At 51.0% G+C, this 27,647-nt stretch overlaps 2 protein-coding genes across 2 annotated transcripts in view; one reads left to right on the top strand and one right to left on the bottom strand.

Moving 5' to 3' along the window:
- The window catches only part of LIG1 (DNA ligase 1), a 41,726-nt gene extending 41,108 nt beyond the window's left edge, over positions 1-618 (bottom strand). The window contains exon 1 of the mRNA XM_082677478.1: positions 483-618. The gene's annotated coding sequence lies outside the window, so the exon portion shown is untranslated. The remainder of the gene's footprint in view (positions 1-482) is intronic.
- Positions 619-2,061: 1,443 nt separating this feature from the next.
- Positions 2,062-22,804, top strand: ZSWIM9 (zinc finger SWIM-type containing 9; the record flags this gene model as incomplete). Its single annotated transcript, XM_082676779.1, has 3 exons — positions 2,062-2,327; positions 10,512-10,824; positions 20,615-22,804. The coding sequence occupies 3 exons, from the start codon at positions 2,062-2,064 to the stop codon at positions 22,802-22,804; spliced, it is 2,769 nt and encodes a 922-aa protein (XP_082532905.1).
- Positions 22,805-27,647: the final 4,843 nt, after the last annotated feature.

Genomic DNA, 27,647 nt, shown 5'->3' with positions numbered 1-27,647 from the left:
CACCTCCATCTACCTGGGCTCACCCCTTAAAGCTGACCCCTCTCCTTCAACCTTTCCCCCGGCCCCGCCCACTGTTAAACTTTTCCCTAGCCCCACCCCCTTCCAGGTGGGCCCACCTCCCCCGACCCGTCCAACTTCCGGATGGCCTCGCCCACCGACAGCCTTTTCCCCGCCCCTCATCCCTGTATAACCACGCCCCTTCCAGGTAGTCCCGCCCCTCCAGGCCTCTCTTCAGACCCTGTCCCGTACAAGGGTTTCGGCCCTCGTCTACCTTCTACCCGGCCCTGAACCTCCAGCGGACGCAGCCCCGCCCCCTCCAGCGGCCTGCTGCCCGCGCTCTCCCCTCCGCAGCGCGCTCCCCACTGCCTCAGCGACCCCTACGTCCACTCTCTGCAGCCGACCAGGCGAAGGCACAAGCCCCGAGTTTACGACACGCACGCCGTTCCTCAACCCTAAAGGCCCTCACGGCCGGCGCCACTTGCCTCGCGCCGAGCCCGCGCGCCGTTGTCCTGAGCGTCACAACCGGAACCGCTCGGCGATACACTGCAGTCCCAAATTCGCGCCACGGACTTCGCGCGCAGACTTCGGCGGGCGGGGGCGGGGCCGAGCCGAGGGGCGGGGCCAGGCGACGTCCGCGCCGCCGCCACACGGAGAACGCTGGGAGTTGTAGTCTCCAAGACGTGAGAGTGCCAGTAAAGGGGGTAAAGTGGGGCAAGCCCTCCCGCAGAGCACGATGGGAAACAGCCCCGAGCCTTCTGTTGCTCTGGATGAGTGGGTGTGGCTGGGGGGGTCTGCGGAGCGACCGGCGGGAAAAGGGAGATTCGGTGGAAGCCGCTGCGCGACGCACGGCGGGAAGAGAGGCGGGAGGCCGCGCGGGGCATCCCGGGAGCAAGGGCCGGGCCGGGCCTCGGCGCGGGGCATTGTGGGATGTGGACGCCGCTCCGGGGCGGGTAGGTGAGTGGGGAGGGGCGGGAAGGGTGCACATCTGGGGGAGGGGAGAGGCACAGCTGGGTGGGACAGCCGGGATGGGAGGTGCCAAGGCAGGCAGGGCTGGGAGGGGTTGCGGAGGCTGGAGCCGGTTGGGAGGGGCTTCATGAGGAGGGAGGCGCAGCTGGACGTGGGGGAGCATTTGGGGTGATGAAGTCCATCTAAGGACGACGGGCCATGCTAGGACGAGGACCCATATCTGGGGGAGGATGATAGATGTAGATGGGAGGAGGGGGCCACAGCTGGGCTGGGTGGTGCATCTGGGCAGGTGGGGACCACAGATGAATATTGGTGACACTTCTGAGAATTGGCCACAAGTGAATGGGGCACACACCTGTACACGAAGGGGCCATACTAGATGTGGGGAGTAAGTCTGGATATGGGAGCATCTCTGGGAAGCAGAGGCACAGCTGGATGTGGCAACCCATATAGGGGTCACATGTTGGAGAGGAGCAACATCTGCCCAGTATCTGAGACACATCTGGGGAGGAGGGAGCCACAGGTGCATGAAGAATATGACTGGGCGTGAGAGGTCCATGGCTGGATGTGCAGAGCACATCCGGAGATGGAGCATCTTTAGAGGCGGGCACAGCTGGATGTGGGTTATAGCCCCTGTGTACGCTCATGGAAGGGGGAGTTCCAGATGAATGGAGGCACTAGAGGTTACCGCCAAATGTAGGAGGCACATCTGGAAGGGGTGGAGGTCCTACCTGGAAGCCGGGAACACATTCGAGGAGGTGTCCACAATTGAGTTTAAGAATCATATGTTGGGAGAGGGACCCCAACCGTGCCTAGGGATCACATTTATGGAGGAGGTGACCAGAACTGGAGTTAGAGATCAGGATGACAGGTTCCAGCTGTCCCAGGCATAAAGCAGGGGGGTGGAAGGAGACCATAGATGGGCTAGAGGTTCATGTATAGAGATTAACGGGTATATCCCGCCCCAGGCCCCACCTGGATAGAGGCATCAGCACCGAAGAGGCAGGCCGAGAATGGAGGAAGCAGGACGCCTTGGGAGGGGATGGATCTGATACCCACGTGTCCTCCCCACCCCTCCCACCCAGGCGCCCCAGGATGGAGCCCCCACCCGGCACGGCAACGGGGCAGGAGGAACAAGAGCTGCGGGAGAGGGCCTTCTTCTCGTGGGCCGAGTTCAGCCGCTTCTTCGACGCATGGTGCCAGCAGCGGCTAGCGCTCTTCTTCGTCAAGAGCTCCATGCACCTGGCGCGCTGCCGCTGGGCCAGCGCGCCCCCGCTCTACACTCTCATCGATGTGCTCAAGTACAGCTACGTGCGGCTGGTGTGCAAGGACGTGCGCGCGCCCAGCCGGCCCGCCGTGGGGTGCGTGAGCTGAGCCTCCTGTCCTGCTGGGGGCTGGGGGGGAAGGGCGGCCCGGGGGAGGGGAGGCAGTGAGCCCTCACCCCAGAGACTGGGAGGGGAGAGGTGCCAACTAAAACCGCTAAATACACCTTGAAGAGAAGCCTAGAGGGTCAAGGAGGGAAGCTTCCTGAGATGGAGACAGAGCCAGTTTGCTGGAGGGACCGAGGCACAGACAGAGGGTGGGTTCCACTTAGAGATTTTAACAGAGACCCGTGGAGAGGCAGGGAGCGAGATAGACACACACACCCAAGAGACATTAAAAAAGAAAATTCCAGAAACATGGAGACATGGCACCAGAGACACCAGCCAGCCAGAAAAACAGGTGAGAGCCAGATTTGGGACACCTACAAAGAGATCAGAGGCTGAGCTGCAGAGAAAGCCACAGGACAAAAATAGAAAAAAAAAAGAAATCCATCCATTCAGTAAATACAGGGCCAGGTCCCATGCTGGGAACTAGGGATATCTCACTTGGGGGAGTGGGGAGTTTAGCAAGACAGACAAATTCCCCGCCCTTCTGGAACTTTCGTACCGGACAGAAGACTGACATGATATGAACAAGGTCACAAATAGTTCCCTCCGACTGTAACGCTACAAAGGGCTTGAGGAATCCAAGAGGGCTAGGAAACATACCCAAGTGGCCAGGGGTGTTTTAATTGACCCCAATTTTAAACAATCCCCATACAATGTTGGGTTCCCAGCTTCCCTTCAAGTGTGGGAAGAGGCTGACACCTTGTTCTCTTGTGGCACACGGCCACCCCAATTAGACGGGGCATTGGCGCTCAGGTTGGCCCCAGACTCCACTGCTCTCTGCCACCTTATCCTTTGCTACATCCTTGTTTTGCCTGTCTGGCTCCTGTCTGTGTGTGAGTTGGAGACCCTTGGGTGGGAGCCACGGACAGAGGGGTGCACTTAAGAGCACAGGCTCTGCCTGCTGGCTGCTTGAGACGGGCTCCACAACTTCCTGGGTGGGTCTCTTTGGGCAACGGACTTCACATCTCCAAGCCTCAGTTTTCTCATCTCTGAAAGGGGGTTAGCGCAGTACCTGCCTCGTGGGGCTGTTAAGAGGTTACCGTGAGCAGGAAGGCGTTTACCCAGTGCCTGGAACACGGGGCGGCTGGGTACAGGAGAGCTGTTACAGGAGTCAAGAGCACAGACCAGGGAGCTGGCAGCCTGGGTGCCCACCATGGCTCCGCTGCTGACCAGCTTATGACACTGAGCTCGTGACGTCCCCTTTCTGGGCCTCAGCTGCCTCCCTGGGAAAAGGCGAGAAGTAATAGTATTGATCGCGTAGGTTTTGTGAGGATTAAATGAGCGGATACATGCCAGTCATTCAGAAGAGAGCCCAGGTGAGCACTCGGTACCAGTTAATTAAACATTTATTGTGAGAATTACGGTTCTCAGTAGCTTACTCACTGCTTATTCTGGAAACAGACTTGGAGATCCGGAAGCAGAACAGGATCAAACAGCCATCATCACCCAGATACCTAGAACACGAGAGCTTGCCGGAAGCTTAGGCCCAATCTGGAATCTCTCCTTGTTAACAGAACCCAATGCAAAGCAACAGACACTTGCTGAGTCCCTACTGTGTGCATGCTCTTCGAGGGGCGTGTGGAACCCAGAGAGCAGGTCTCTGCCCTTGAGCAGCTCAGGATCTAATGTAGGAGATAAAGACACCCCCCCACACAAAAAAAAAATGGCCCAAAGTAGTGAGAAAGACGTTGAAGAGGGAGATGGAGGAGGATAAAAGAGGAATGGTCAGCTCTACTGAGAGTTTCTAGGGTGGATCTAGAAGGCTTCCTGGAAGAGGTGACCAGTAAGTGGAGCCTTGAAGGATTTTCTTTGTTTATATATTTGTGTATGTACAGTATTTGACTTAAACACATTGCACATATTACATGCAGGCACTGTCCCTCTACAAATATCGGAGGGGAGCCAGGGGGCAGAAGGGATGGGAGGGAGTGACAGGCCAGCCAGGAGGCAAGGACAGTGCCTTGGGCTTGGGCCTGGTGACTGGGTGGACAGTGGGATGTTCCCTGGATGGGGAGCCCATCACTTCTGAGCCCCTCCATCCCTCTAGCTGCTCAGGCAGGGCCTGACCAGTGTCACAGCCCAGGGACCGAGGACAGAGTCTGGAGAATTAGTATATTAGAAAAGGCAGAACGCGTGGCTGGCATGGTGTCAGGCCCAGACCTGCAGGGCTGAGTCCAAGGGCTGGGACTTTATCCTAGGGCACTGAGAACCCCTGGGAGGGCTGTGAGCAGGGTCAGCTCTGGGGGTAGGAAGACCCTCTGGGGTCTCATGGGGGATGGACGGGAGGAGAGAAACCAGAGGCCAGGCAGGTGGCTGGAGCTAGGGTCCAGGGAACTCACAGAAGGGCCATGTTTCCGGCCGCTCCTTCCGCCTTTCCTGGAGGTTGCACGGTGACCTCCAAATCACCGTCCCTGCCTCTTCCCCCCTCCAGCTCTGGCGCTCTCCCACTCTCCCCCAGCCTCTCACGGCACCTCCGTTGCTAGAACAGGATTGCCAACCTTTCCCAACACACACCAGCCTTTGGAAACACAAAGATCTTGAGAACCTGAAAGATCCAGAAGAAATGGGCAAGTGGAGTGCAAAACAAAGCAATGGTACTTTTTAAATCTTTTTGGCTGCACCGCGTGGCTTGCGGGATCTTCCCGGACCAGGGATTGAACCCAGGTCACAGCAGTGAAAGCCCGGAATCCTCACCACTAGGCCACCAAGGAAGTCCTAGCAATGGTACTTATAGAAGAAAAAAAGATGTTTGAAAATAGCAGCGACTTTTTTGACTGCTTACCAGGCGCCAGCCCCTTTTCTAACCATATACATAATTTAATCCTCTCAACAACCCTGCAAGGTCACTATTATTATTAGCCCCAATTTCCAGAAAACTGAGGCACAGAGAGGTTAAAGGAGTTTCCCAAGATAACACAGCTGCTAAAAGGGAAAACCAGGATTTGGACCCACACAGGTTGACCACAAAACCCATGTTTTTAATTATCATTCTATCTCCCTCTTCCTCTCTCCTTCCCTCTCCTCTCTCTTTATTTCACTCATGGATCGTTAATATAAGAGTTGAATGTGCCGACACCCTAAGGATATTTTGGTCCTAGGTACCATGTGTTTGTTCATTCATCCAAGAGGTTCGTTTTGAGCACCTACGATGTGCGGGGTGTATCTGTTTTAGATGCTGGGATTTCAGTGGGAGTACTCCACATTCAGTGGGGAGCATTCATTACAGATGGGCATCAATCAAATCATCACCCCAATATGTGATGGAATCTGCCTGGGGATGGTCAGGGAAGGCTTCCTGGAGGAGTGATGCTGTGAAGGATGAGTAGGACTTAATTAGATGAAGGGAAAAGATGTTTCGTGAAGAGGGAGAGAACTTACAGTAAGATGGTTGCAATGGAAATGTGAAAAAAGTGGATGATTTGGAGAGTTTAAAAGGCGTGATAGGACTTGTGATGGGTGGTTTTGGTGGGATGAGTGATGAGTGGTGTGCCTGGGCACCTGGGTTTCAGACAGGGGGATACAGTCATTCACTCATCGTTCATTTACTGAACTGAGCACCTCCCAGGGGCCAGGAGCTGCTCTAGGTGCTGAGGATACAGCAGTAAACAAAACATGTGGAGTTTACAGTTGCGGGGGTGGGGGGAGGGGGGCGTGGTATTATTCCCCCAGATAGATGGAGAGAAATGACCTATTGAGGCTGCCGTAGACCATTGTGTGGGATACTGGGAACCCACAGAGGGGACATGCCATTCTCTGGTAAGATGCACGGCTTCGCAGAAAAGAAGCTCTCCTGAACGGGGGTTTGTTCTAGGGGCTGAAACACCCAGGCCCAAAGAGGTCAAACCAGAGAGTTTCCCCAAAGGCCGTGAATTTTTCTAGACAAATGTACTGGGTAGAACCCCATGAACTTGCCATTTTGGTAGGTCAGAAATGGCTGGGTGTTGGAAATTTGTTTGAGTTGCATCTGATACCATCATGGTGGCTCCACATTTATATTTTATTTAGAATGATTTTACACTTTCAATTTTTCTGAATTTGCATTATTTTTGTTACTTTAAGTTAGGCAAAAAGTCTCAAATGCTTATGTAGGTTTTTAAAATCTGTCAGGCTCCAGGGTTTTACTCCGTGCATAGAGGAGAAAAGGGGTGTGTCAAGGGTCCCCTTCTGACTTAACAAAGACAATTCCTAAGTATTTAGACTGGAGGTTCTCAGGGTGGATCCTAAGAAGGATCCCCCTCCTCAGGGACTGTTTAGAAAGAACGTAGGAGCATTTTGGGGGTGGGGTGTGCTACTGGCATTTACCCCCTGGGAGCCAGGCTTCTTAACTATATGCCAGGCCCCAGATGGTCTATGTTACAAGGGTTGGCAAACTAGGAGCCCTTGGGCCAAATGCAACCTGCAGCTCATCTTTGTAAGTAAAGATTTATTGACACACAGCCACACCCATTCATTTACATATCACCCATGGCTGTGTCTGCAGTATAGCAACAAGACATATCTACCGTCTGGCCCTTGGCACAACAAGTTTGCTGACCCCTGCTCTATAAACGTGAAATCTACCAAAAATGCTGATCTCACCTCCCCTTGGAGAAACATGGACCTGCTTTCAGACAGCAGATGCCAATTTAAATATTATCAGGGAAATATACTCTGATTTTCTTTTCCCCTATTCTCTTTTTTTTGTTTTGTTTTTTACATATTTATTTATGTGGCTGCATTGGGTCTTGGTTGCAGGTCTTAGCTGTGGCACGCAGGATCTTTCGTTGCAGTGCACAGGCTTCTCTCTGTTTGTGGCGCGTGGGCTCAGTAGTTGCGGCGCTCTTTCATTTTCTGCCATGCTGAATGTCACTCCCTAAATTGATGTTAGGTGATGGGCCATGCCCTTCAGTTTGAAAACTGCTGTTCGGGACAGACTTGCTCACACACAGAGAGATGTATAAGAGAGTGTTGGCTCAAGTGTTGTTTGTAAGAAGGGGGAACTGGAGACAACATAACAGTTGGCGGAGTTGCAGAGTGGAATATTAGGCAGCAAGTAATGAAACGTAAAAGTGTTGAAGAGCTGAGGAGTGAAAAAGCAAGTTACAAAAGGATATATAGAGTGGGATGCTTATATTTGTTTCCTGTTGCTGCTGTAACAAATAACTACAAATGTAGTGGCTTAAAATAATACAAACGTGTGACCTGACACCTCTGAAGGTCAGAAGTCCAACCCGGGTCTCACTGGGCTAAATCAAGGTGTCTGCAGGATTGCGTTTCTTCTGGAAGCTTGAGGGGAGAATCCGTTTTGCTGCCTTTTCCAGCTTCTAGAGGCCACCCACTTTCCTTGGCTTGCAGCCTCTTCCTCCACTTTTAAAGCCAAGAGCATAGCATCTTTCAATCTTTCTCTGACTCTGACGTTTCTGCTTCCCTCTTCCCCTTATAAGGACCCTGTGATTACCTTGGGCCCAGTATCTTCTCCTCATCTCAAGATCCGAATTTAATCATGTCTGCAAAGTCCATTTGCCATGTACAATAACATTGCCCAGCTCCTGCGACTAGGATGTAAATATCCTTGGTGGGGGGGGCTGTCATTCCGCCCGACATCATGCTAGAAAACGAAAATTTCCCAAGTAAACTTCTACTTATTTATTTTTTAATATTTATTTATTTATTTGGCTGTGCCGGGTCTTAGTTGTGGCGTGCGGGATCTAGTTCCCTGACCGGGGGTCAAACCCAGGCCCCCTGCTTTGGGAGCACGGAATCTTAACCACTGGACCACCAGGGAAGTCCCCCAAGTATACTTTTAAAAAAAGTGTAACACATTCAGAAAAGTGCACACATCCTGCATGTACAACTTGATGAATTTTCCCCAAGTAAAATGCACATGTAACCAGCACCCAGTACAAGAGACAGAATACATCCAGTGCCAAGAAGCCCCCCTCCACCATCCCCCCCATAACCACTCTGGGTAACCATTGTCCACTCTTTGGCCAGCAGAGGTTAGCTTTGCCTGTTGTTGAACTTTCTATAAACTACAACCATGTGGTGGGTCTTCTTTTGTGTCAGACTTCTTTCATCCAGCAGGTTTGTGAGATCATCCATGTTTGGGGGGAGAGTAATGGTTTGTTGATTCTTATTGTCGATTAGTACGTTATTTTTAGGAATATATCACAACTTGTTTTCCTATTCTATTCTGTGTTTGGGTTGTTTCAAGTATTTGGCTAATATGAATGGTGCCGTTATGAACATTCTAGTACACATCTTTTGGTGCTCATCTGCAGGCATTTATCTTGAATGGAAATGCTATTCACAGGGGAGGCACATGCTCAGCTTCAGTAGATACTGCCACTCAGTTTTTCGAAAGTGACTGTACCATTTCACACTCCCATCAACGACATCTGAGAGTTCCAGTTGCTCCAAGTCCTCACCAACAGTTGATGTTATCAGTCTCTTTTATCTGCTGGTGTAAAGTGGCCTCTCCCTAGGTTTTTTTTTTTTTAATGAAACATACTTGATTTATAATGTTGTGTTAGTTTCAGGTGTGCAGCAAAATGATTCAGCTACCCACACATATATATATTCTTTTTCAGATTCTTTTCCATTATAGGTTATCACAAGATATTGAGTATAGTTCCCTGAGCTATACAGAAGGTCCTTATTGGTTATCTATTTTATGTATAGTAGCGTGTATATTTAATCCCAAACTCCTAATTTATCCCTCTCCCCCCTTTTGCCTTTGGTAACCGTAACTTTGTTTTTTATGTCTGTGAGTCTATTTCTGTTTCATGAATAAGTTCATTTGTATCATTTTTTTAGATTCCACATATAAGCAATATCATATGATATTTGTCTTTCTCTGTCTGACTTACTTCACTTAGTATGATCATCTCTAGGTCCATCCGTGTTGCTGCAAATAGCATTATTTCATTTTTTTTTGTGGCTGAGTAATATTCCATTGTGTATATATACCACCCTAGGGTTTTGATTTGTGTTCCATTGATGCCTAAAGAGTTTGAGCCCCTTTTCATGTGTACAAAGTTTTAAAACCTGGTAACATACCTTCCACTGTTTTTTTTTTTAAACGTGTATTTTAAAATATTTATTTATTTTGGGGTGCATTAGGTCTTCGTTGCTGCACACAGGCTTTCTCTAGTTGTGGTGAGCGGGGGCTACTCTTCATTGCGGTGCACGGGCTTCTCATTGCGGTGGCTTCTCTTGTTGCGGAGCACAGGCTCTAGGTGCGCGGGCTTCAGTAGTTGTGGCTCGCGGGCTCTAGAGCTCAGGCTCGGTAGTTGTGGTACATGGGCTTAGTTGCTCCGTGGCATGTGTTTATAGATACATTAAAACATATGTGGGAATGCTCAATACCTAATTTGGTTAGTGGCTACCTCTGGGGTCAGAAGGAGGGAGGGGACTTTGTTGGGACAGGGTTCACAGAAGGCCTCAGCTTGCAGTGTTGTTATCACTAAATCAAAAGCGGATACAGGAGTATATGAAATGTTTTATTTCTTAAAGTTGATTGAGGTAAGTATAATGAACTATGCATTCACTTTTAATTGAGCTGGGGGTGGTGGGTGCAGAATTCTAGCAAACGTACAGTGCTCCCCCATGTTCCAGGCAGTGTTTTTCAGTGCTTTCCAGGTATCAGTTCTTTTAATCCTCACAACAACCCTATGAGAAAGGTATGATGATTGTTACTCCCTTTTAGGAGGAAACTGAGGCCCAGAGACCTGAAGGGACCTGCCCAAGGTCACAGAGCTGGCATATTCTTAAGGCCCTCTACTCTTCTCTATACTTGAAACAATTTTTGAAAAATTTTTATTGCAATATAATTGATTTACAATGTTGTGTTAGTTTCAGGTGTGCAGCAAAGTGATTCAGTTATATATGTATTCTTTTTTTTAGATTCTTTTCCATGATAGGTTATTACAAGATATTGAGTATAGTTCCTTGTTGGTTTTATGTATGGTACTGTGTATATTTTAATCCCAAACTCCTAATGAATTCCTTCCCCTCCTTGAAACGATTCTTAATGTTCAAAAATCATAATAAGAATAAAGGAGAAGGGAGAGAGAAGGCAGACGAGGGCAGGCAGCAGGGTGATGTGACTGGCGGCCGTGGTCGTTCCTCCCGCAGGTCCCCCCAGCCCGGCTGCCCGGCCTTCATCATCGTCAAGCTGAGCCCGCTGCGGGACCGCCTCGTGGTGACAGAGTGCCAGCTGACCCACTCACACCCGGCCTGCCCGCTCGAGTTCGCCTACTACTTCCGTCCGGGCCACCTGCTGGCCAACGCCTGCCTTCCCGTGCGCACCACCAACAAGATCTCCAAGCAGTTCGTGGCCCCGGCCGACGTGCGCCGCCTGCTCTCCTACTGCAAGGGCCGCGACCACGGCGTCCTAGACGCCCTGCACGTGCTCGAAGGGCTCTTCCGCACCGACCCCGAGGCCAAGGTGGGGTCTCGGGAGAGGCAGGCGGGGGTGGGGGGGGGGGCGGGGCGCGGCTGCGGAGAGGCACGCCCAAGACTCGCGGACCGTTCATTCATTCATCCATCCGCCCACTCATCCATTCACGCCTTTCATTCATTCCTTCGCGTATTCATTCAAGATTTATCGAGGCATGGGGTGGTGGTCGGGGGCGGGCGCCTGCAAGATATGGCCCCGTCCCTATCCTCAGAGAACTCATCCCCTAAGGCAGCGCCCTCCACTAGAACTTCCTGCTGTGATGCGAATACCTTGTGATTCCGCGCTGTCCAGTATGGTAGCCCCGAAGCCACACGTGGTTATTGGGAGCTTGCCCTGCGGCCAGTAGGACTGAGGAACAGAATTTTTCAATGGTATTTCATTTTCACGAATTGAAATGTAAATAGCCACTTGCAGCGATTGGCTACTACAACCTTGCAGTTGTCCGGGGAGAAACCAATCATAGACGCATCCCAACATGGTATCAGGTCATTAGGGTTGACACATCTTCTTCATCCATTCCTCTGTCGATGGACATTTAGGTTGCTTCCACTTCTTGGCTATTGTGAATAGTGCTGCTATGAACATCGGGTTGCATGTATCTTTTCAAATTAGAGTTTTCTTAGGATATATGCCCAGGAGTGGGATTGCAGAGTCATATGTTGGCCCACCTTAATATTTTTAAAAGAAATGAAGAAGTTCTAGAAAACCAAGAGACAGACCAGTGAAAGGGTTATTCCTTTTTTAAAAAATTTAAATTGGCTTTTTGAATATGTAAGACATTCACATGGTCCTAAATTCAAAAGGTACAAAAGGGTATGTAGTGAAAAGTACCCTTGTCACCTCCTGCCCCTCAGAGCCCCTCCTCAGAGGCCGCTGGAGTATCAGTGGCTTATCCATCTTTTATATATCTTTCTGTTCTATGGCCCAGTGCTGTCCAGGGAAACTTTCTGTGATGCTAGAAATGATGTGTGTCTGCGCTGTCCAGTAGGGTAGCTGGTGTGGCTATCGAGTGCTTGAAATATGGCCAGTATGACTAAGGAACTGAATTCTTAATTTTTTATTATTTTTATTTATTTATTTATTTTGTCGCAATGGACGGCATGTGGGATCTTAGTTCCCCGACCAGGGATCGAACCCGCGCCCCCTGCAGTGGAAGCATGGCGTCTTAACCACTGGACCGCCGGGGAAGTCCCCTGAATTATTAATTTAACTTAATTAATGGAAATTTCGACAGTCCCATGTGGCTAGTGGCTTCTGGATGGAACGGCACAGCTCTATACACAGATACATTTGCATGTCTTTATTTTTAAGCTTATTTCCCCTTGTCCCCTCCCCCAGCAAGGTAGCACGTTATACCCACATTTTTGCATCTTGCTTTGTACACTGGGGCGTGCCAGATGGTAGCATCTTTTGTTCTTCCTCTGGGGCCGGTCAAATCCCCCTGAGAAAACTCCAACCACTTGGCTGGCTGGCAGGTTAAGGCCAGGCTGCCAGCTTCTGGGAGCCATGTTGGGGAAGAGAGCTGGGGAGCTGGCCCTCCATCAGCAAGAGGCACAGAACTACCACTCCCCCCGCCCCGCCAACAGATGGGCCCGATGTCCCCAGCAACCCTCTCTGTTTTACTGCTTCCACAGAATAAATCTCCAGCCAGCTGGGGGTGAGAAAAAGCTTAACAGATCTAACTGCTTCTAGAACAGCCCTCATATCTTTTGTTTTAACCTCCCCCCCACACTGCCAGGGTTTGCCAGTTCCTTCTGAGGACTCTGCTATTGGTCCCAACCGATGGGGTTTTTTGGAGAGGTTGCTTTTGTTTTCTTTTTTGTTGGGGGGAGCGGTGGTCAGCTTGTCCATCTGCTTTCCAACTTCTGAAGTTTGGGTCCTGTTGTCTCCTTTCCTCATGCCTCTATAACTTTAAAAAAAAATTCCTTTTCTATAGAGGTACTTGAAGGTCAGGAAGGAGTGAAATTAGCAGGATGTGTTCAGTCTGTCGCCTTTACACGGAAGTTTCACCTGGCTTTTTTCACTTATAAGATACAGCAAAAGAGTTCTGGGTGTTATTCTCTCTGCTTCCAGCAGTTTCCTGAAGGAGCGATTATATTTGAGAAGCTGAATGCCAGGGACCCCCTGCCTTGAGGTCGTTCACTTGGTCTTGGGAGGGGGTCAGACAAGAAGAATGTACCCCAAAGCCACAACCACCATTTGTGGGCAAGACTGAGTGGCTGCTTCAGCCAAGGAGGTGTTAAGACCTTTTATAATCTGCCCTGAGGCCGTGCTGATGGGCTGAGGAATCCAATCCCATCTCCTTTGTGGCAGGCTCCAGGGTAACCAGCAAGCCGGCTGGCTTTCTGGGTGAAGATGGGTCTTGCACAGAAACGTTGCAGCCCTCTCTCATGTGTACGCTTTGGCTTCTGAGAAAGGCGAAAGTTGTTCTGAGTGTGCTGCTTTTAAGAATACTAACTGGTCAGCTGGTACAATCTCAGCAGAGGACTCTTTGTCAATATCTGTCAGAATGACCAAGCCACTCACCCTTTGACCACTCCCTCTCCCACTGCTGGGAATTTATCCTGCAGGTGTAGTTGCGCAGATGCCGAATGATTTCCACGCAAGGTTAATCACTGGGGTTCGTGAAAGTAAGATTGGAAACAACCAAACCCCACCCCTGGGTAATGGTTACATAACTGGAATACTATGTAGCTTTAAGCAAGAGTGAGAACAATTCTAGGAACTGATCTGAGCAGATCTCTCAGTTACAAAAAAAAAAAAAAAGCAAGGAGCAAAACAATGTACATGGTATATTGTATGTATAAAACGGAGAAAATAAGAATATAAAGGTGGCTTGCTTGTATTCACATAAAGAAAATCTAGAAGAACAGCAAGAGATGTGGATGGACATAAGAATAGCGAATGGCAACAGAGTGGTTAGAAAATAGAAGTAGGAAGAGGACCCAGTGCTAGATAGCTTTCTATTATTTGACTTTGGGACCTTGTGAATTTTGACACATTTGAATAATTCATTTTAAAAGAGAAGATAAAAAATAGACAATAGTCCCAATGTACCACACTGATCTGTTTCTTTCTAGAAAAGAAAAATTCGGGATGAGCGATGAGTGTCCTAAGACATGACAGTCAGGATGGCCTGGGTTTTGCCTTAGTAACAACCAGCCCTGGAATCTCAGTGGCTTACCTCGCTGAACTTTACTTCTTGCTCATTGGCCAAAGCAAGTCACGTGACTGTGGAGAACTTCAGGGGGGCAGAGAGATGCAGTCCTGCCAAGTGCCCAGGACAGGAGAAACCCACCATTACTTGGCACAGAGAGAAAGACAACCACAGGCTTATAGAGCTGTTTCACTGAGGGTCTCCCAGAGCTCTATCTGAATCTGGGGCTTGTGTTTCCCCTGCTCTGTAGTTACCCTGGACTCTTGTGGCTCAGTCTCAGCCTTTCTGCCTCTTCCTGGCTCCCCAAGGGAATCTTCTCTGTGTCCAAATAGCCTATTTTTACATCAGGCCAGCCACTTTGGGGGTGATATGGTAGCAGCTAAACACTTGATTTTATTTGTACAGATATACACTAAAAACTTTATATACATTCTAGCTGTGCCATTTCCTGGCTGGGGAACATCCAGTAAGTTGTGAACAAGTTATGTAACTTCTCCAGACCTTGGTTTGTTCATCTATAGAATGGGGATAATAATAGACACTACATCATAGTTGTTAGGGTTGTTGTGTTAGGGTGAGTGTGTGTGTGTGTGTGTGTGTGTGTAAGGAACAGTGCCCGGAAAGTAGGAAGCTCTATATGGTTTAGCTATTTAGCTATTATTTTTATTCCCTCATTTTTTGCTGGGGAACAGTCTAGAGAATAGTATTATTCTGTTCACATGAAAAAGGAGGCTGTGTGTCTGACTATAGGAAGAGGTGTGGGTAGGGAGTGTTGTGTGGCATGGTTTCTGATGTCCACATTTGTGGAATCTGGTCTATGGTTAATGCATCCCTGTGCCACCGATTTGTGTGTCTAAGATGGTACTCACGATCATTCCCATCCTCTAGTCTGCTCTTCCCTGGGCTGCTCCATCCCCGCTTGTGCCCCGCCATCCACTCTGGGCCTCAACCCAGAAGCCTGTGTGTCAGGCCCGTGCGATCACTTTTGTGAAGAGTCTAGCGGTCAGCTGCACAGGCCCTGGGCCCAAACTGCCTGGATTCAAATCCCAGCTCTGGTGTTTACTACCCGTGTGACCCCAGGCAAGCAACTGAACCTCTCTGTGCCTCAGTTTCCCCATCTGAAAAATGGGGATAGTGATAACAGGACCTGTTGTGCAGGATTGCTGTGGAGGTTGAAAGAGTTAATGCCTTGGAACTGGGGGGTTAGTTCTCCCCAGCACTTTACACACGTGAAATCTCCTGTTCACATTTATTCACCTTTCGTTTGCAGGCTCTCTCTTCCCACTCAGAGGTGTCTTATTGGCCCTCCTCAGTGCTTGAGCAGCACTTGGCATGTCTGATTTTCTCAGTAAATATTTGGTAGAGAAATTCATTCATTTATGTATCCCCCTCCCACCTTCATCACATGTCACCACACCCCTCCAGTGTCACCCACACATCTCCGTCCACACCTTGTTTTTTCCCCCCACCACCATCCTTTATGACCTGGACTTGAATCCCAGCCCTACTGCTTGTTAGCACCATGATCTGGAGCAAGTCACTTCCCTGGTGTAGTCAGGGACCCTAAGACCACCCTCAGGTTCAATGGAGACTCACAGAACTCAGCAAAGCCATTATACTCACGGTTACAGTTTATTACAGTGAAAGGATACAGAGTACAGTCAGCAAAGGGGCGCATGGGGTGGGGTCCAGGAGAGACCAGTGGTCTCTCCCAGTGGCGGTATATGGACAGTGCTTATTTCTCCCGGCAACAGTGTGTGACAACACGCATGGGGTATCGCCCACCAGGGAAGCTCACCCGAGCCTCGAGTCCAGGGCTTTTATTGGGGTTTGGTCATGTAGATATGACTGCCTGGGTGGCTGACCTCAGTCTCCAGCCCCTCCGGAGGTCAAGCCCGAGGCCCCCACTATAAACCAGTTGTTATCAAGAGACTATTTAGAGTGGCCCAAGCCCCCCAAGTGAACAAAGACACTCTGTCGGGCAGGACATTCCAAGGGCTTAGAGGCTGTCTCCTAGGAGTCAGGAAAGAGCCAGACCTTTCTTTGGAAGATGTGGGGTTTGGACAACCCAGACCTGCTGAGTTGATCCTTTACTGCAAACCTGGAATCTCTCAGCCTCAGTTTCCCTATCTGCAATATAAGGAAGATAATGGTCCCCTCTCAGCAATCACCCTCGCTCATTCAGAGGACCCCACACTGGGAATTCCCTGGCGGTCCAGTCGTTAAGACTCAGCGCTTTCACTGCCCCGTGGGCCTGGGTTTGATGCCTGGTCGGGGAACTAAGATCCCACAAGCAACCACACACCAACCTCTGTCCCATTAGCCTTTCTCTTTAGCATGTCCTCCACACTCAGATGATAATAATAATAATAATAACAGCTATCACTCAATACACACTGACCTCGTGCCAGGCACTGATCTCCATGCTTCATGCAAATTAACCCATTTAATCCTCATAGCAACTTTATAAGGTCAATGCAGTTGCACTCCCCATCTTTGTGGATGGGAACAGCTCAGGCACAGAGAAGTTCAGACACTTTCCCTAAGTCACACAGCTGATGCATAAATTCGCACAGTTAGTAAGAGGAAGAACCTGGATTTGGATCCCTACGGTCTGGCTCCAGGGTCCAGGAACCCTTAACTATCCAGTCATTGGGCCTCTCGGCTGAAAGCAACACTAGTTGTGTTATTGTTCATGGAGACTTGGCCAGTGCAACAGGGCAGGACTTGCACCTGCCTCATTCAGTCCCTTCTCTCTCCTCAAGGCTAACACAGTGTCAAGCACACAGTAGGTGCTTAGTAAATGCCGTTTAATGAACAAATGGCTGTGCAAGAAAAGCTTATGTGCCCTCTTTAGAAAGAAAACTCAAGATCAGAAATCTAAGTTTTCTCTTTAAGAATGAAAGTCAGCTTCTAATTAGGCAAGTGCTGGCCAGCTCCAGAAAAGTCTCAAGGCAAATACGTTTTGCTGTTTTTACTTTTCTCTTATTCCTTTTCCCAAGGAGAGAAAGGTAAGAACTTACCTAATACTATAGAAACATGTAAGATTTTTTTTTAACCCATTATGCCTATTAAAACTTTCTTTTTTTTCAAATTGAAGTATAGTTGATTTACAATGTTGTGTTAATTTCTGCTGTACAGCAAAGTGTTTCTGTTATACACACATATACATTCTTTTTTATATTCTTTTCCATTATGGTTTATCATGGAATGTTGAATATAATTTCCTATGCTATACAGTAGGACCTTGTTGTTTATCCTTTTTTTTTTTTGGAGATGTAATGGACCTATAACATTCTATTAGCTTCAGGTGTACAACATAACGATTTGATATTTGTATACACTGTGAAATGATCACCCCAGTAAGTCTGGTTAACATCCGATGACTTTTATCTTTACGTTAGTTTCTAGACCAGCACCGTCGAATAGAACTTTCTGTGGTGATGGAAATGTCCTCTATCTGCACTGCCCCATAGACACTAGCCTCACGTGGCTGTTGAGCAGTGAAGTATGACTAGTGTGACTGAGCAAGTTAATTTTTATATCTTTTAAAATCTTAATTTAAATGTAAATAGCTACTGTATTGGACAGAACTGTCCTAGATGGAAACATCTGCTAAGATAAATTAAATCATAAAGTAATAGTAGGTGTAAAACTTAATGATGGTTGAAAAAAAATGATGGTGGTATTGTAACCAGTTCAGTGGTAAGCTGACTAGGCTTTTCTATAAAATTTATTGAATGCCTCTTCTATTTAAGATGCTGAACGTATAATTTTAGGGTGAGGAAAGCAATTTTCTTGCTGTTTCTGGACTCCACTGGACTTTTTTTTTTTCTTAATAGAGTTAGTTTGTTGTTGTTGGCTTTTTTGGTTTTGTTTTTGGCTTTTTTTTGGTCTTGAAAGTGGAGAACTGTGCATTGCATTTTAACTGGTTTCACAGGACGAGGTCCAATTATGGCAGAATGGTTTGTGGAGAGATCTGTGTTTAAACTGTATTCCAATCCTGGTTCTGCAGCTGTGGGCCAGCTCTGCAGGGCCTGGCTGAAACAGTCTTAGCCGTCTGCCTGGTATAGGGGACCCTAGGTCATCGCTGCTAATCTCCCTACCCCATTAAGTGGCTTTTGTGCAAAAATAATGAGGCCAGAGTGGCTGAGGCCAAGGCAGACAAGAGGGACAGAGATGAGGCCCAAGGGCCTGATCGCCCAGTGCACAGCTGTGGCCTGGACTCTGGATTTGACTTGAAGGGTGATGGGAAATTCTGGGAAAGGTTTTTAAGGAGGGGAGGGGTTGATCTGGTCAGTCTTGAAAATGCCCCCCAGCAGCGGTGTGGGGGACAGGGAGAGACAGGGAGCCCGGGCAGAAGCGGCTACAATAATCCAGGTGGCAGATGGTGATGGCTCTGACCAGTGGCCGTGGGGGTGGGGAGAAGGGGTCAGATTCTGAAGGTCGCCGCTAGGATTTGGGGATGGACTGCATGCAGAGGAGCTAAGAATCAGCCCTGAGTGCCGGGGCCTGAGTTAAAAAGTGGGTGGTGGAGCCATTGGGGAAGAGACGGCTGACCAAAGAGGGGCAGGTTGGTGGGGAGTGAGAATCAAGGGTGCCTTCGGGCCATCAGTCTCAAGGGACACGTGAGCTGTCTATAAGGGTCCATGTTGCTGCAGAGACAGGTAAGTAGGTGGGTCTGGAGCCTGGAGATACAGAACTGGGAGTTATCAGCTTAGAGATGCTAAAGGCCACGTAACTGGATGAGATCACCTTGGCTGAGCCTAGAGAGGAGAGAGGAGAGGGGAGGGCCTGGCCGAGCTTTGCAGCACAGCAACATTTAGAGGTGGAGCAGAGGAGGAGGGGCAAGCGAAGGAGACTGCAGAGGAGATGCCTGGGAAGAAGGAGGAAAGCCAGGAGTTTTTCAGGGTGACAGAAGCCAAAAGAGACCTACGTTCCAGAAAGGGGACAGGGTCACTGTACTGAATGCTGCTGAGAACTCTAGTGAGATGGTAACGATAGCTGGGATCTGATACGAGCCAGGCATCATTCCAAGCTTTGGACACGGATCATCTCTATTTAGCCTCCCCACAAGCGTTAAATAGACATATATTCCCATTTTGCATAAAAGGAAACTGAAGCTAAAATGCCAGAGGAGGGAACTCCCTAGCGGTCCAGTGGTTAGGACTCCACGCTTCAACTGGCAGGGGCCTGGGTTTGACCCCTGGTTGGGGAACTACGACCCCACAAGCCAGCTCGGCGCAGCCCAAAAAAAAATGCCAGGGAGAGTGACTCGCCGGAGGTCTCACAGCTAGGAAGAGACAAAACCAGGATTCAGACCTAGGATTCCAAGCCAGGATTCCCTGAACTTCCGCTCCAGAGACACGGCCAGTGGATAGCACCGCACATTCGCACATTCGCACATTCATTCACTCACTCATTCGGGACGTATTGAGCTGTGGCTCAGGCCAGGAGCCATTCAGAGCATCAAGGGATGCAAAAGTTAAATGAAGCGATATCCTTGTGGGGCTTACATCTTAGGGAGGGCAAACAGGCAATAAGCAAAGCAGCAGATAACGATGGAACACGCTTCAGGGTGGTAAGTACCACGGCCGGAAGCATCCAGAGAGAGCTGTGGTGTCCGCTAAGACGGGCTGGTCAGAGAAGACCTTCACGAGCACGTGGTCTTTAAGCAGGGTTGATAGTTATGGTAATAAGGAACACTTCAAGATCACTTACTATTTGTTGGGTGAGTACTGTTCAATAATAGTAATATTATTTGTGCCAGGCGATGTTCCAAATGCTTTAATTCATTTCATCCGTCCAATCACACTCTCATCATCATCATTTTGCAAATGAGACAGGGGTCAGGGAAGTTGCGGAAAGCCACACAGCCAGGAAGTGGAGGCTCCAGGGTCTCAGCCCAGGCCGTCTGGCTCCAGACACTATGCTGGACCCGACACTCCATGCATGAAAGAATGACTCTTCAGTTCCCAGAAGGGGAAATTGGGAAACGAGGAGGTTAAGGAGGAAGCTGAGGCACAGAGAGCTCAAGTCACGTAGTTAAAAGCGTTGGTGAGGCCGGGACTCAAACCCAAGCAATCTGGCTCCACAGTCTATGCGTTTTACTTCTAGACCAGTGGCTCTCAAACTTGAGCGCGCGTGGGAATCCCCGGGAGGGCTTGTCAAAGCAGATTGCTGGGCCCCTCCTCGGGAATTTCTGACTCAGCAGGGCTGCCGTGGGCCTGAGAATATATGCATTTCTGTCAAGGTCCCAGCAGGCGATGCTGACGCTGCTGCTCCAGAACCTATACTTTGAGAACCACTGCCCTAGAGTGCCTCTGACCGCAGGAAGGAATGAATACCCAGTTCCTAGTAGGGGGAACTGAGGCTCAGAGAGACTGTCTAGTGGGCAAAACCACACAGCTCTTAGACGGTGGTGCCGGCATCGGAAAGCCAGGCAATCCGGAATCCGCGTTTTTAATCATTCCCCTGCACTGCCTCCTGCTGGTCGGAAATGCACGCACATATGAAAGAACGAGTGAACGGAGTCCCGTTTCCCCAGGGGGGGAAATCGTGGGCGGGGCGACCCAGGGCACCTCCTGACCTCTTTCCCCGCCTCTCCGCCCCCGCCCGCAGGTGAAGCTGGTGTTCGTGGAGGACCAGGCGGTGGTAGAGACCGTGTTCTTCCTGACATCGCGCACCCGGGCGATGCTGCGGCGCTTCCCGCGCATGCTCCTGGTGGACCGGCTGCCGGGACTGCAGGGCTCGCTGGATCTGCTGGCGGTGCTGTGCGTGGACGGCGCGGGCCGCGCGCGTCAGGCCGCCTGCTGCGTGGCGCGGCCCGGCACTCCGAGCCTGCTGCGCTTCGCGCTGGCCTCGTTGCTGCAGAGCGCGCCCGACGTCAAGGGCCGTGTGCGCTGCCTCACGGCCGGGCCCGAAGTGGCGGCACAGCTGCCCGCCGTGCGCCAGCTGCTGCCGGGCGCGCGCGTGCAGATCTGCCGGGCGCAGGGCCTGGAGACGCTCTTCAGCAAGGCGCAGGAGCTGGGCGGCGCCGGCCGCGAGGACCCGGGCCTGTGGCCGCGCCTGTGTCGCCTGGCGGGCGCGTTGTCGCCCGCCGCCTACGCCGAGGCGCTGGCCGAGCTGCGCGCCCACGGCCCGGCCGCCTTCGTCGATTACTTCGAGAGCAACTGGGCGCCGCGCCGGGACATGTGGGTGCGTTTCCGCGCCTTCGAGGCGGCCCGCGACCTGGACGCGTGCGCCCTGGTGCGCGGCCACCGCCGGCGCCTGCTGCGCCGCCTGAGCCCCTCGCGCAGCGTGGCACAGTGCCTGCGCGACCTGGTGGCCATGCAGTGGGCCGACGCGGCTGGGGAGGCGGCGCCGGATGTGTCCGACGATGGGGGCGCTTGGCTGGAGGGTGAGCTGGGGAGGGGAGCCCAAGTGGAGAACGAGAGGATGAAGGGTGTGGAAACCGGAAACTGGGGCGGGGCGCGGAAGGAAGGAAGTTTTAGGAGAGAAGCCCAGTTAGAGAAGGAGTGGGCCAGAGGGTTGGAGACCAGAGACCGGGAAGGGGCTCAGGTAGAAGGTGAGAAGGGGAGAGGGTTGCAAATCCGAGACTGGAGAGGGGTCCACTTGGAGAACCAGAAGGTGAGAGGGCTAGAGGGGAGTGTCTGGAGAGGGTCCCAGTTGGAGAACGAGCACTTGAGAGGGCCCGCGATCAGAGACTGGAGGGGGGGCCCGCTGGAGGGTGAGAAAGACTGGGGTCTGGAAGGTTATATCTGGAGGGGGGCCCAGGTGGAGGACCAGAGGTTGAGAGGATTGGAAGAGTATACCTGGAGGCTGGCCCAGCTGGAGGATGGAAGGATTAGGCTGCTGGAGACCCCAGACGGGAGGGGGACCCTGTTTGATTATGAGAGAGCCAGCAGTCTTGACGGGAGCTCCTGGAGGGGGGCCCAGTTGCACGATGAGAGGGTAAGTGGACTGAAAACCAGAGACTGGAAGGGGCTGCATTTGGAAGCAGAGAAGGAAAGGGGGCTGGAGGTCAAAAACTGGAGGAGGGTCCATGTGGAGAAGCCCTCGGAATTGGTCCCCGAGAACGGAGACCTAAGGGGGCCCCAAGGGGGAGATGTGAGGCAGAGAGGGCCAGAGACTAGAGAAGAGCGAGCAGTGAGGTTGGGTGTCAAAAGAAGAAGGGACCTGGAGGATGTAGTTCTGGTCCAGCTGGGGGACACAAGGGTGACAGGCCTGGAGAATGGAGATGGAGGGGGAGCCCAGGCTGGGGGCCCCAAGAGCAGAGGAGGGCAGGGGATGGAGTGTGGGGACACAGCAGGGGGCCGTCTAGGGCTGGGGAATGGAGTCACGTGCAGCACTCCCGTGGGGACTGTGTTGGAGGGTGACTCAGAGTGGGCAGTGACAGGGAGGATGTACCTGGCGGCCGGAGAGAGCGCACAGGAAGGAAGCGGAGGAGAAGGCCCCAGGGAATCAAAGAGGCCTTGCTGCCCCTCGGAGGAGGAGGAAGTGGACTGGGAGCCCCTGGCCAAGTTCCGAGCGGCCTGCGGGCCGGAGCTGGCAGAGCTGGTGGCCGAAGAGCTGGCCTTCGCCCGGCAGCACGGCACCCGCGGTTTCCATTGGACAGGAGCTGGCTTTGCCCTGAAGGACGGCACCTCGGACTTCTTCCTGGACGGAGCCCTGACGCGCTGCAGCTGCTCCATCCATGCCGCCCGGCGTCTGCCCTGCCGCCACCTCTTCGCCGCGCGCCTGCTCACGGGGGCAGCCTTATTCCACATGGACCTGCTCAGGGATTGCTGGGGGAGAGCCCCCGAGCCCTGAGCCTGCTCGCGCCTGCCCGTCACCCTCCACGGTGGGGGCGGGAGGGCATCCTTCGATCCCAAAGATAATGGGGCTGAGCCCAAGGAGGCCACCCCAGCCCCCCCCCGTCCACCTCCTGGGGCATCCAGCGGCTTCATCTGGGCAGTGTGCCTCTCTGGGTCCGAGGGGAAGCAGACGGTGTGGTCTCGGAGGTCCCGGAGCCGCAGCTGTGGCAGATGGTGGTGGCCAGGGTGGATTCTGAGGGCTTCCCTCCAGAGAGGAAATGTGTGGTGAGAGGGTGTAGACAGGGTCAGGTCCGGCCAGGAGAAGGAAGGGGATAAAGCTGGGGGAGGGGAGGACACCAGGTTGTGGGGAGAGCCTGGCAGGAGGAGGGAAAAACGGGGGGTAATGAAGAAGAGGGAAGGGGAGGAAAGACAAAGGGGACACAGACATGGAGGAGAGAGGACAAGAAAAGAGGCAGAAATGGAGAAGACATGGGGACAAACGGGAAGGGAGGAAAGGAGAGGGGTGGGGGAGGGGAGGAGGAGACAAGGATGGAGGAGAGGGAAGAAAAAAAGGAGGTGGCAAAGGAAAGGAATGGGAGAGGAGGGGAGAGAAGAAACGAGAGGGGAATGACGTGGGGATTTCTCTAAGGCCTGGAGTCTTGGATCCCCTTCACCTTCTGGTTGGTCATTCCCGGAAGAGGCAGAATAAGAGGGGGCCCTGGGAGTCTGGTGGGATGGGCTGGCGGCCCTGCAGTGGGGGAGGGGAACCCTCTGGACTTCCGTGCTTCAAGATTGGAATAAAACAGTATTTTGGTTTCTGTGCTGAGTTCTTGGCTTGTGGGGGAGGGTGGGAGGCCCAGACCCAGAGGGCAATTGAGATGGTCCAGCATTCCTTGACTTTTCTATCAACAGGCCCTACTGTTGATGGAATGCAGGGACCCGAAATGAATCCATCTTCATGGCAGCTCAGGCCTCATCCTCCCTTGCCATGGGAACAGCTTGCCAACATCCGCGGATCCTCCAATGACTAGTCCATGCCAATCTCGGCCACTATGCCAGTGATTGGTTTAAGAATGGGCGTGGGGCCTGATCCTGCCCAATGGGTCTGCTTAGGGCGGGAGGCTTCTAGTTTCTCTCAATCCTAAGGAGAAGCCCCAGAATGAGATGGTTAGGCCTAAACCTGCTTGCAAGCCTCTTGATAGAATGTGAGAATGAAGGATGTCATTGAGGATGACAGAGCTAAGAGATGAGGAAAATCTGGGGAGCCCCCTGGCGGTCCAGTGGTTAGGACTCTGCGCTCTGACTGCCAAGGGCCCAGGTTCAATCCCTAGTCGGGGAACTAAGATCCCATAAGCCGTGCTGCAAAAAAATAAAATAAAAAGAAAGAAAAAAGAAAATCTGTATCTGGTTGAGTCCCTAAAGTCTGCCCTACGGTGGGGGGGGGGGGCGCGGCTTCCTAAGTAAGATAAAAGTTATTTTAATACTCATGGCAGTTTGAGTTGGGATTTCTGTTATCTCAACTGGTGTGGCGGACTGCAGGTGATAGAAATTCAGGTGGAAATAGCTCAGCACTTCTTAAACTTTATGAACAGATGAATCTCCAGTCGGTCTGCGGTGGGGCCCAAGATTGTGGAAGGTTCTCCGATGACGTGGTTGCTGCTGGATTGTGGAGCACACTTTGAGTAGCAACGAAGGAGCTTAATGTAAAAGGTCATCCAGCCATTCACGTCGCTGGAAAATTAAAGTCTTCAAGTGCAGCTGAATCCAGGGGCTCAAATAATGTCAGGTTTCTCCCTTGTGCTTCTGCCCTTTATGTCACGGCTTCCTTCAAAGGAAGGCTATCCCCTTTGACTGAGAAAGATAGCGACTTGAAGCCATAATCTCATATCCTCAGATCTTGATCCCCAAAGACCTTTCTACCAGCATCCCAGCATCAAAGCTCAAAGAAGCTGATTGGGTTTACTAAGTGTATCAGTATCAATTGTCTATGGTTACGTCGATGCTGTGTAACAACCATGACACTTCAAAAGTATTTAGTGATAAGCATTTATTGTTTGTGCCTTTTACTGTTTCTTGTTTATGTGCTCAAACTTGAGCAGGCCTCAGGAAATGGATTACCCAGAGACCATGTTAAAACAGACATCCCTCCCACCCCGAATTTCTGATTGAGTAGGTCTGACGTAGGGCCTGAGAATTTGCATGTCTAATCAGTTTCCAAATAATGCTGATGCTTCTGCTTCAAAGACCATGCTTGGAGGGTCTGCTCTGAGCTGTCACCCTGGACATCTGCCCATTCTTGTAGCAGACTGACAGGGCAGACAGAATGTACAGGGTCACAGAGAGTGAGGAGAGGGGTTGTTAAAGAAAGTGAGGCAGGAGATAGATGGGTCCCAGGCTAAGCAGCTGCAGTTTGTCCCCTGTGGACAGATACTCCAAGATGAAGATAATAGGATAATAGGAGAGGCTGAGCCCTGCCCAGATAAAAGAGACCACACATTTCTCATTCTCAAAATCAAGGAGACCTTCCCAACAATGTATGCACAGAAAGGCTCCTTGGAGGTCAAAAAGGGAGTGATGTCAACCTACCCATAGGCCTCTTTGCTGGAATCCATCTTGGCTAAGAGATGCGCGTGCACACAGGGGAGGACCCTGAGATAAACCAAACACAGATCCAGAACCAGGAAAAGCAAGATGATTGGCCAAAGGAAACCCAGAAGACATGCCCCATATAAGTGATTCAAACTGCCACAAGGGCGTGACTCTCTGAGCCTGCCAGTTTGTGCCTATTCACACATACTCTTTTTCCTCTGAATAAACACTTTACTTGTTTCACTACTTTCCGTTTCTCTGTGGGAATACATTTCTACAAAGCTGACGGTCCAGGGGCCTTGTCACTGGCCACTGGTCTAGTGGCTAGGATTCAGTGCTCTCACTGCAGTGGCCTGACTTCAATCTCTGGCTGGGAACCAAAATCCTGCTTCAAGCCGCTGAAGGTGGAGGTCACCTAAGATCAAAAAGAGGCAGGAGGAATCCTGGGCAGGCAAACCCAATAGCAGTCCAGTGCAGACCGATGTCCCAAAGCTCCCCACTTGACTCTTTTATCCTTAGACTCTTGGATGTGGGTTAGGGAGAGTCCTAGGGAGGGAAAGAGCTCAAGCCATACCATAAATTGAAGAAGGGTTAGTAGAGGGGGGTCAGGGTGTGAAAAAGGGAGAGATGTTAATAGTGACCATCAGGGCCTTATAGGTACAGGAAGAGGTGAGTCTTTATCTTGGGAGCAGTGGGAAGCCATTCAAAACTTTTCAAGCAGGAGCATGGCTTGATTGGATGTACAAAAATAAAATTACCCCGGCAGCTTTATTGTGACAAATGGATCGGTTGTGAGTCCAGAGAAGGAAGAGATTTATGGTTAGCAAAACGGGACAAAGAAGTAGTTTCTTCACAGAACTGGATCTTTATTTTATTTTTTTTATTTTTTTTATTTTTTGGCTGTGCTGGGTCTTTGTTGTGGCACAGGCTTAGCTGGCCCACAGCATGTGGGATCTTAGTTCCCCGACCAGGAATCAAACCCACCTCCCCTGCACTGGAAGACGGACTCTGAACCACTGGACCACCAGGGAAGTCCCTCAGAACCGGCTCTTGAAGGACGCATTTGACAGGGAGAGAACGGGGAAGCGCATTCTCAGCAGAGGGAACAGCGTGTGTAACAGTTTGCCTTTGGGGAAGGCAAGAGAAAAATCCAAAGGTCAGTGACCCTTGGACCTCTACATGCCCCACGTGCCCAGCACAATCCCTCAGGCCTCTACTCAAATGTCACCTGCTTCTAAAAGCCATTCCTGAACAGTCCGTTTAAAGAGTCATCTCATCCCTTTTCTCTGCTTTATTCTTCACAACAATTAACACTGCCTGAAGTTATGCCACACATCTCGACAAATTTAGCACTGTAGTTAAGCTAACAGAGTATGAATCCAGATGGTCCTGGTTCACATCCCAGCTCTACTCCTTGCTGTGTGCCCTTCTGTTGCTTAATCTCTGTTTGTTACAGTTTGGCGATAATAATAGTACCGGTCTCACAGGGCTTTGTGAGATAGATGAATTCGGGTGTGTACCAATGTTCTCACATGATCTGCATTTCCACTTCTCCCGAAGCATCTCAATAACCTATTAACATACCGTTTTCTCTAGCGATTTGTGTTCATCATTGTTATTGATAGTCAATCTCCCCCCATCAAATTATAAGCTCTATTTTGTTTCCCATTGTATCTCCAGTGCCTAGAACAGTGTCCGGTGCAAAGTAAGCCCTGAGCAAGAAAGATGAAAGAATAAAAATGGCAGACTGGCTACTGGGGCTGGTGCTTCATCACGCTTCATTGTTGCTATGGTGACAGTGGAGCCTGCCCAACGAGTCTCAGATTCAGTAACCTTGTTTCTATCCGGCTCACCCATTGACCACCTGTGTCTCCAGCTCTTGCAGCCAGAAAACTACAACTCCCGGCAGGCTGAGCGCCTCCAACTCGGTCCGCTAAGCGTGGGCGCCTGCGCAGTAGAATCTGCCACCCGACATTCCCCCGGAGTTTGTACCTGCTGCAGGGCGCTTTGTCGGATGGGGGCAGAAGAATTGCTCTCGCTGAGCATTGTGGGGCTCCCTAGTCTCTCCCGGCTCTCTCGGGTCCGAAGGGTCTGGGTCCCAGAACAGCCATCTCAGCGTGGGGTGGTGGCGTGGAGGAGACCTCTCCGGTTTCCATGGTGATGGGCCAGGCTAGACGCGCGTGATGGCTGCGAGTGCGTTGCCATGGTAACCCTGGAGCGGAAGGGGGCGGGGTGAGATGAAGGTGTTTAAGGACTGTCTTAGGAGGAAA

This window comes from Grampus griseus, assembly GCF_964374135.1.
Source record: "Grampus griseus genome assembly, chromosome: 19".
Taxonomy (NCBI): domain Eukaryota; kingdom Metazoa; phylum Chordata; class Mammalia; order Artiodactyla; family Delphinidae; genus Grampus; species Grampus griseus.
This window is presented reverse-complemented; position numbering and strand designations above follow the sequence as displayed.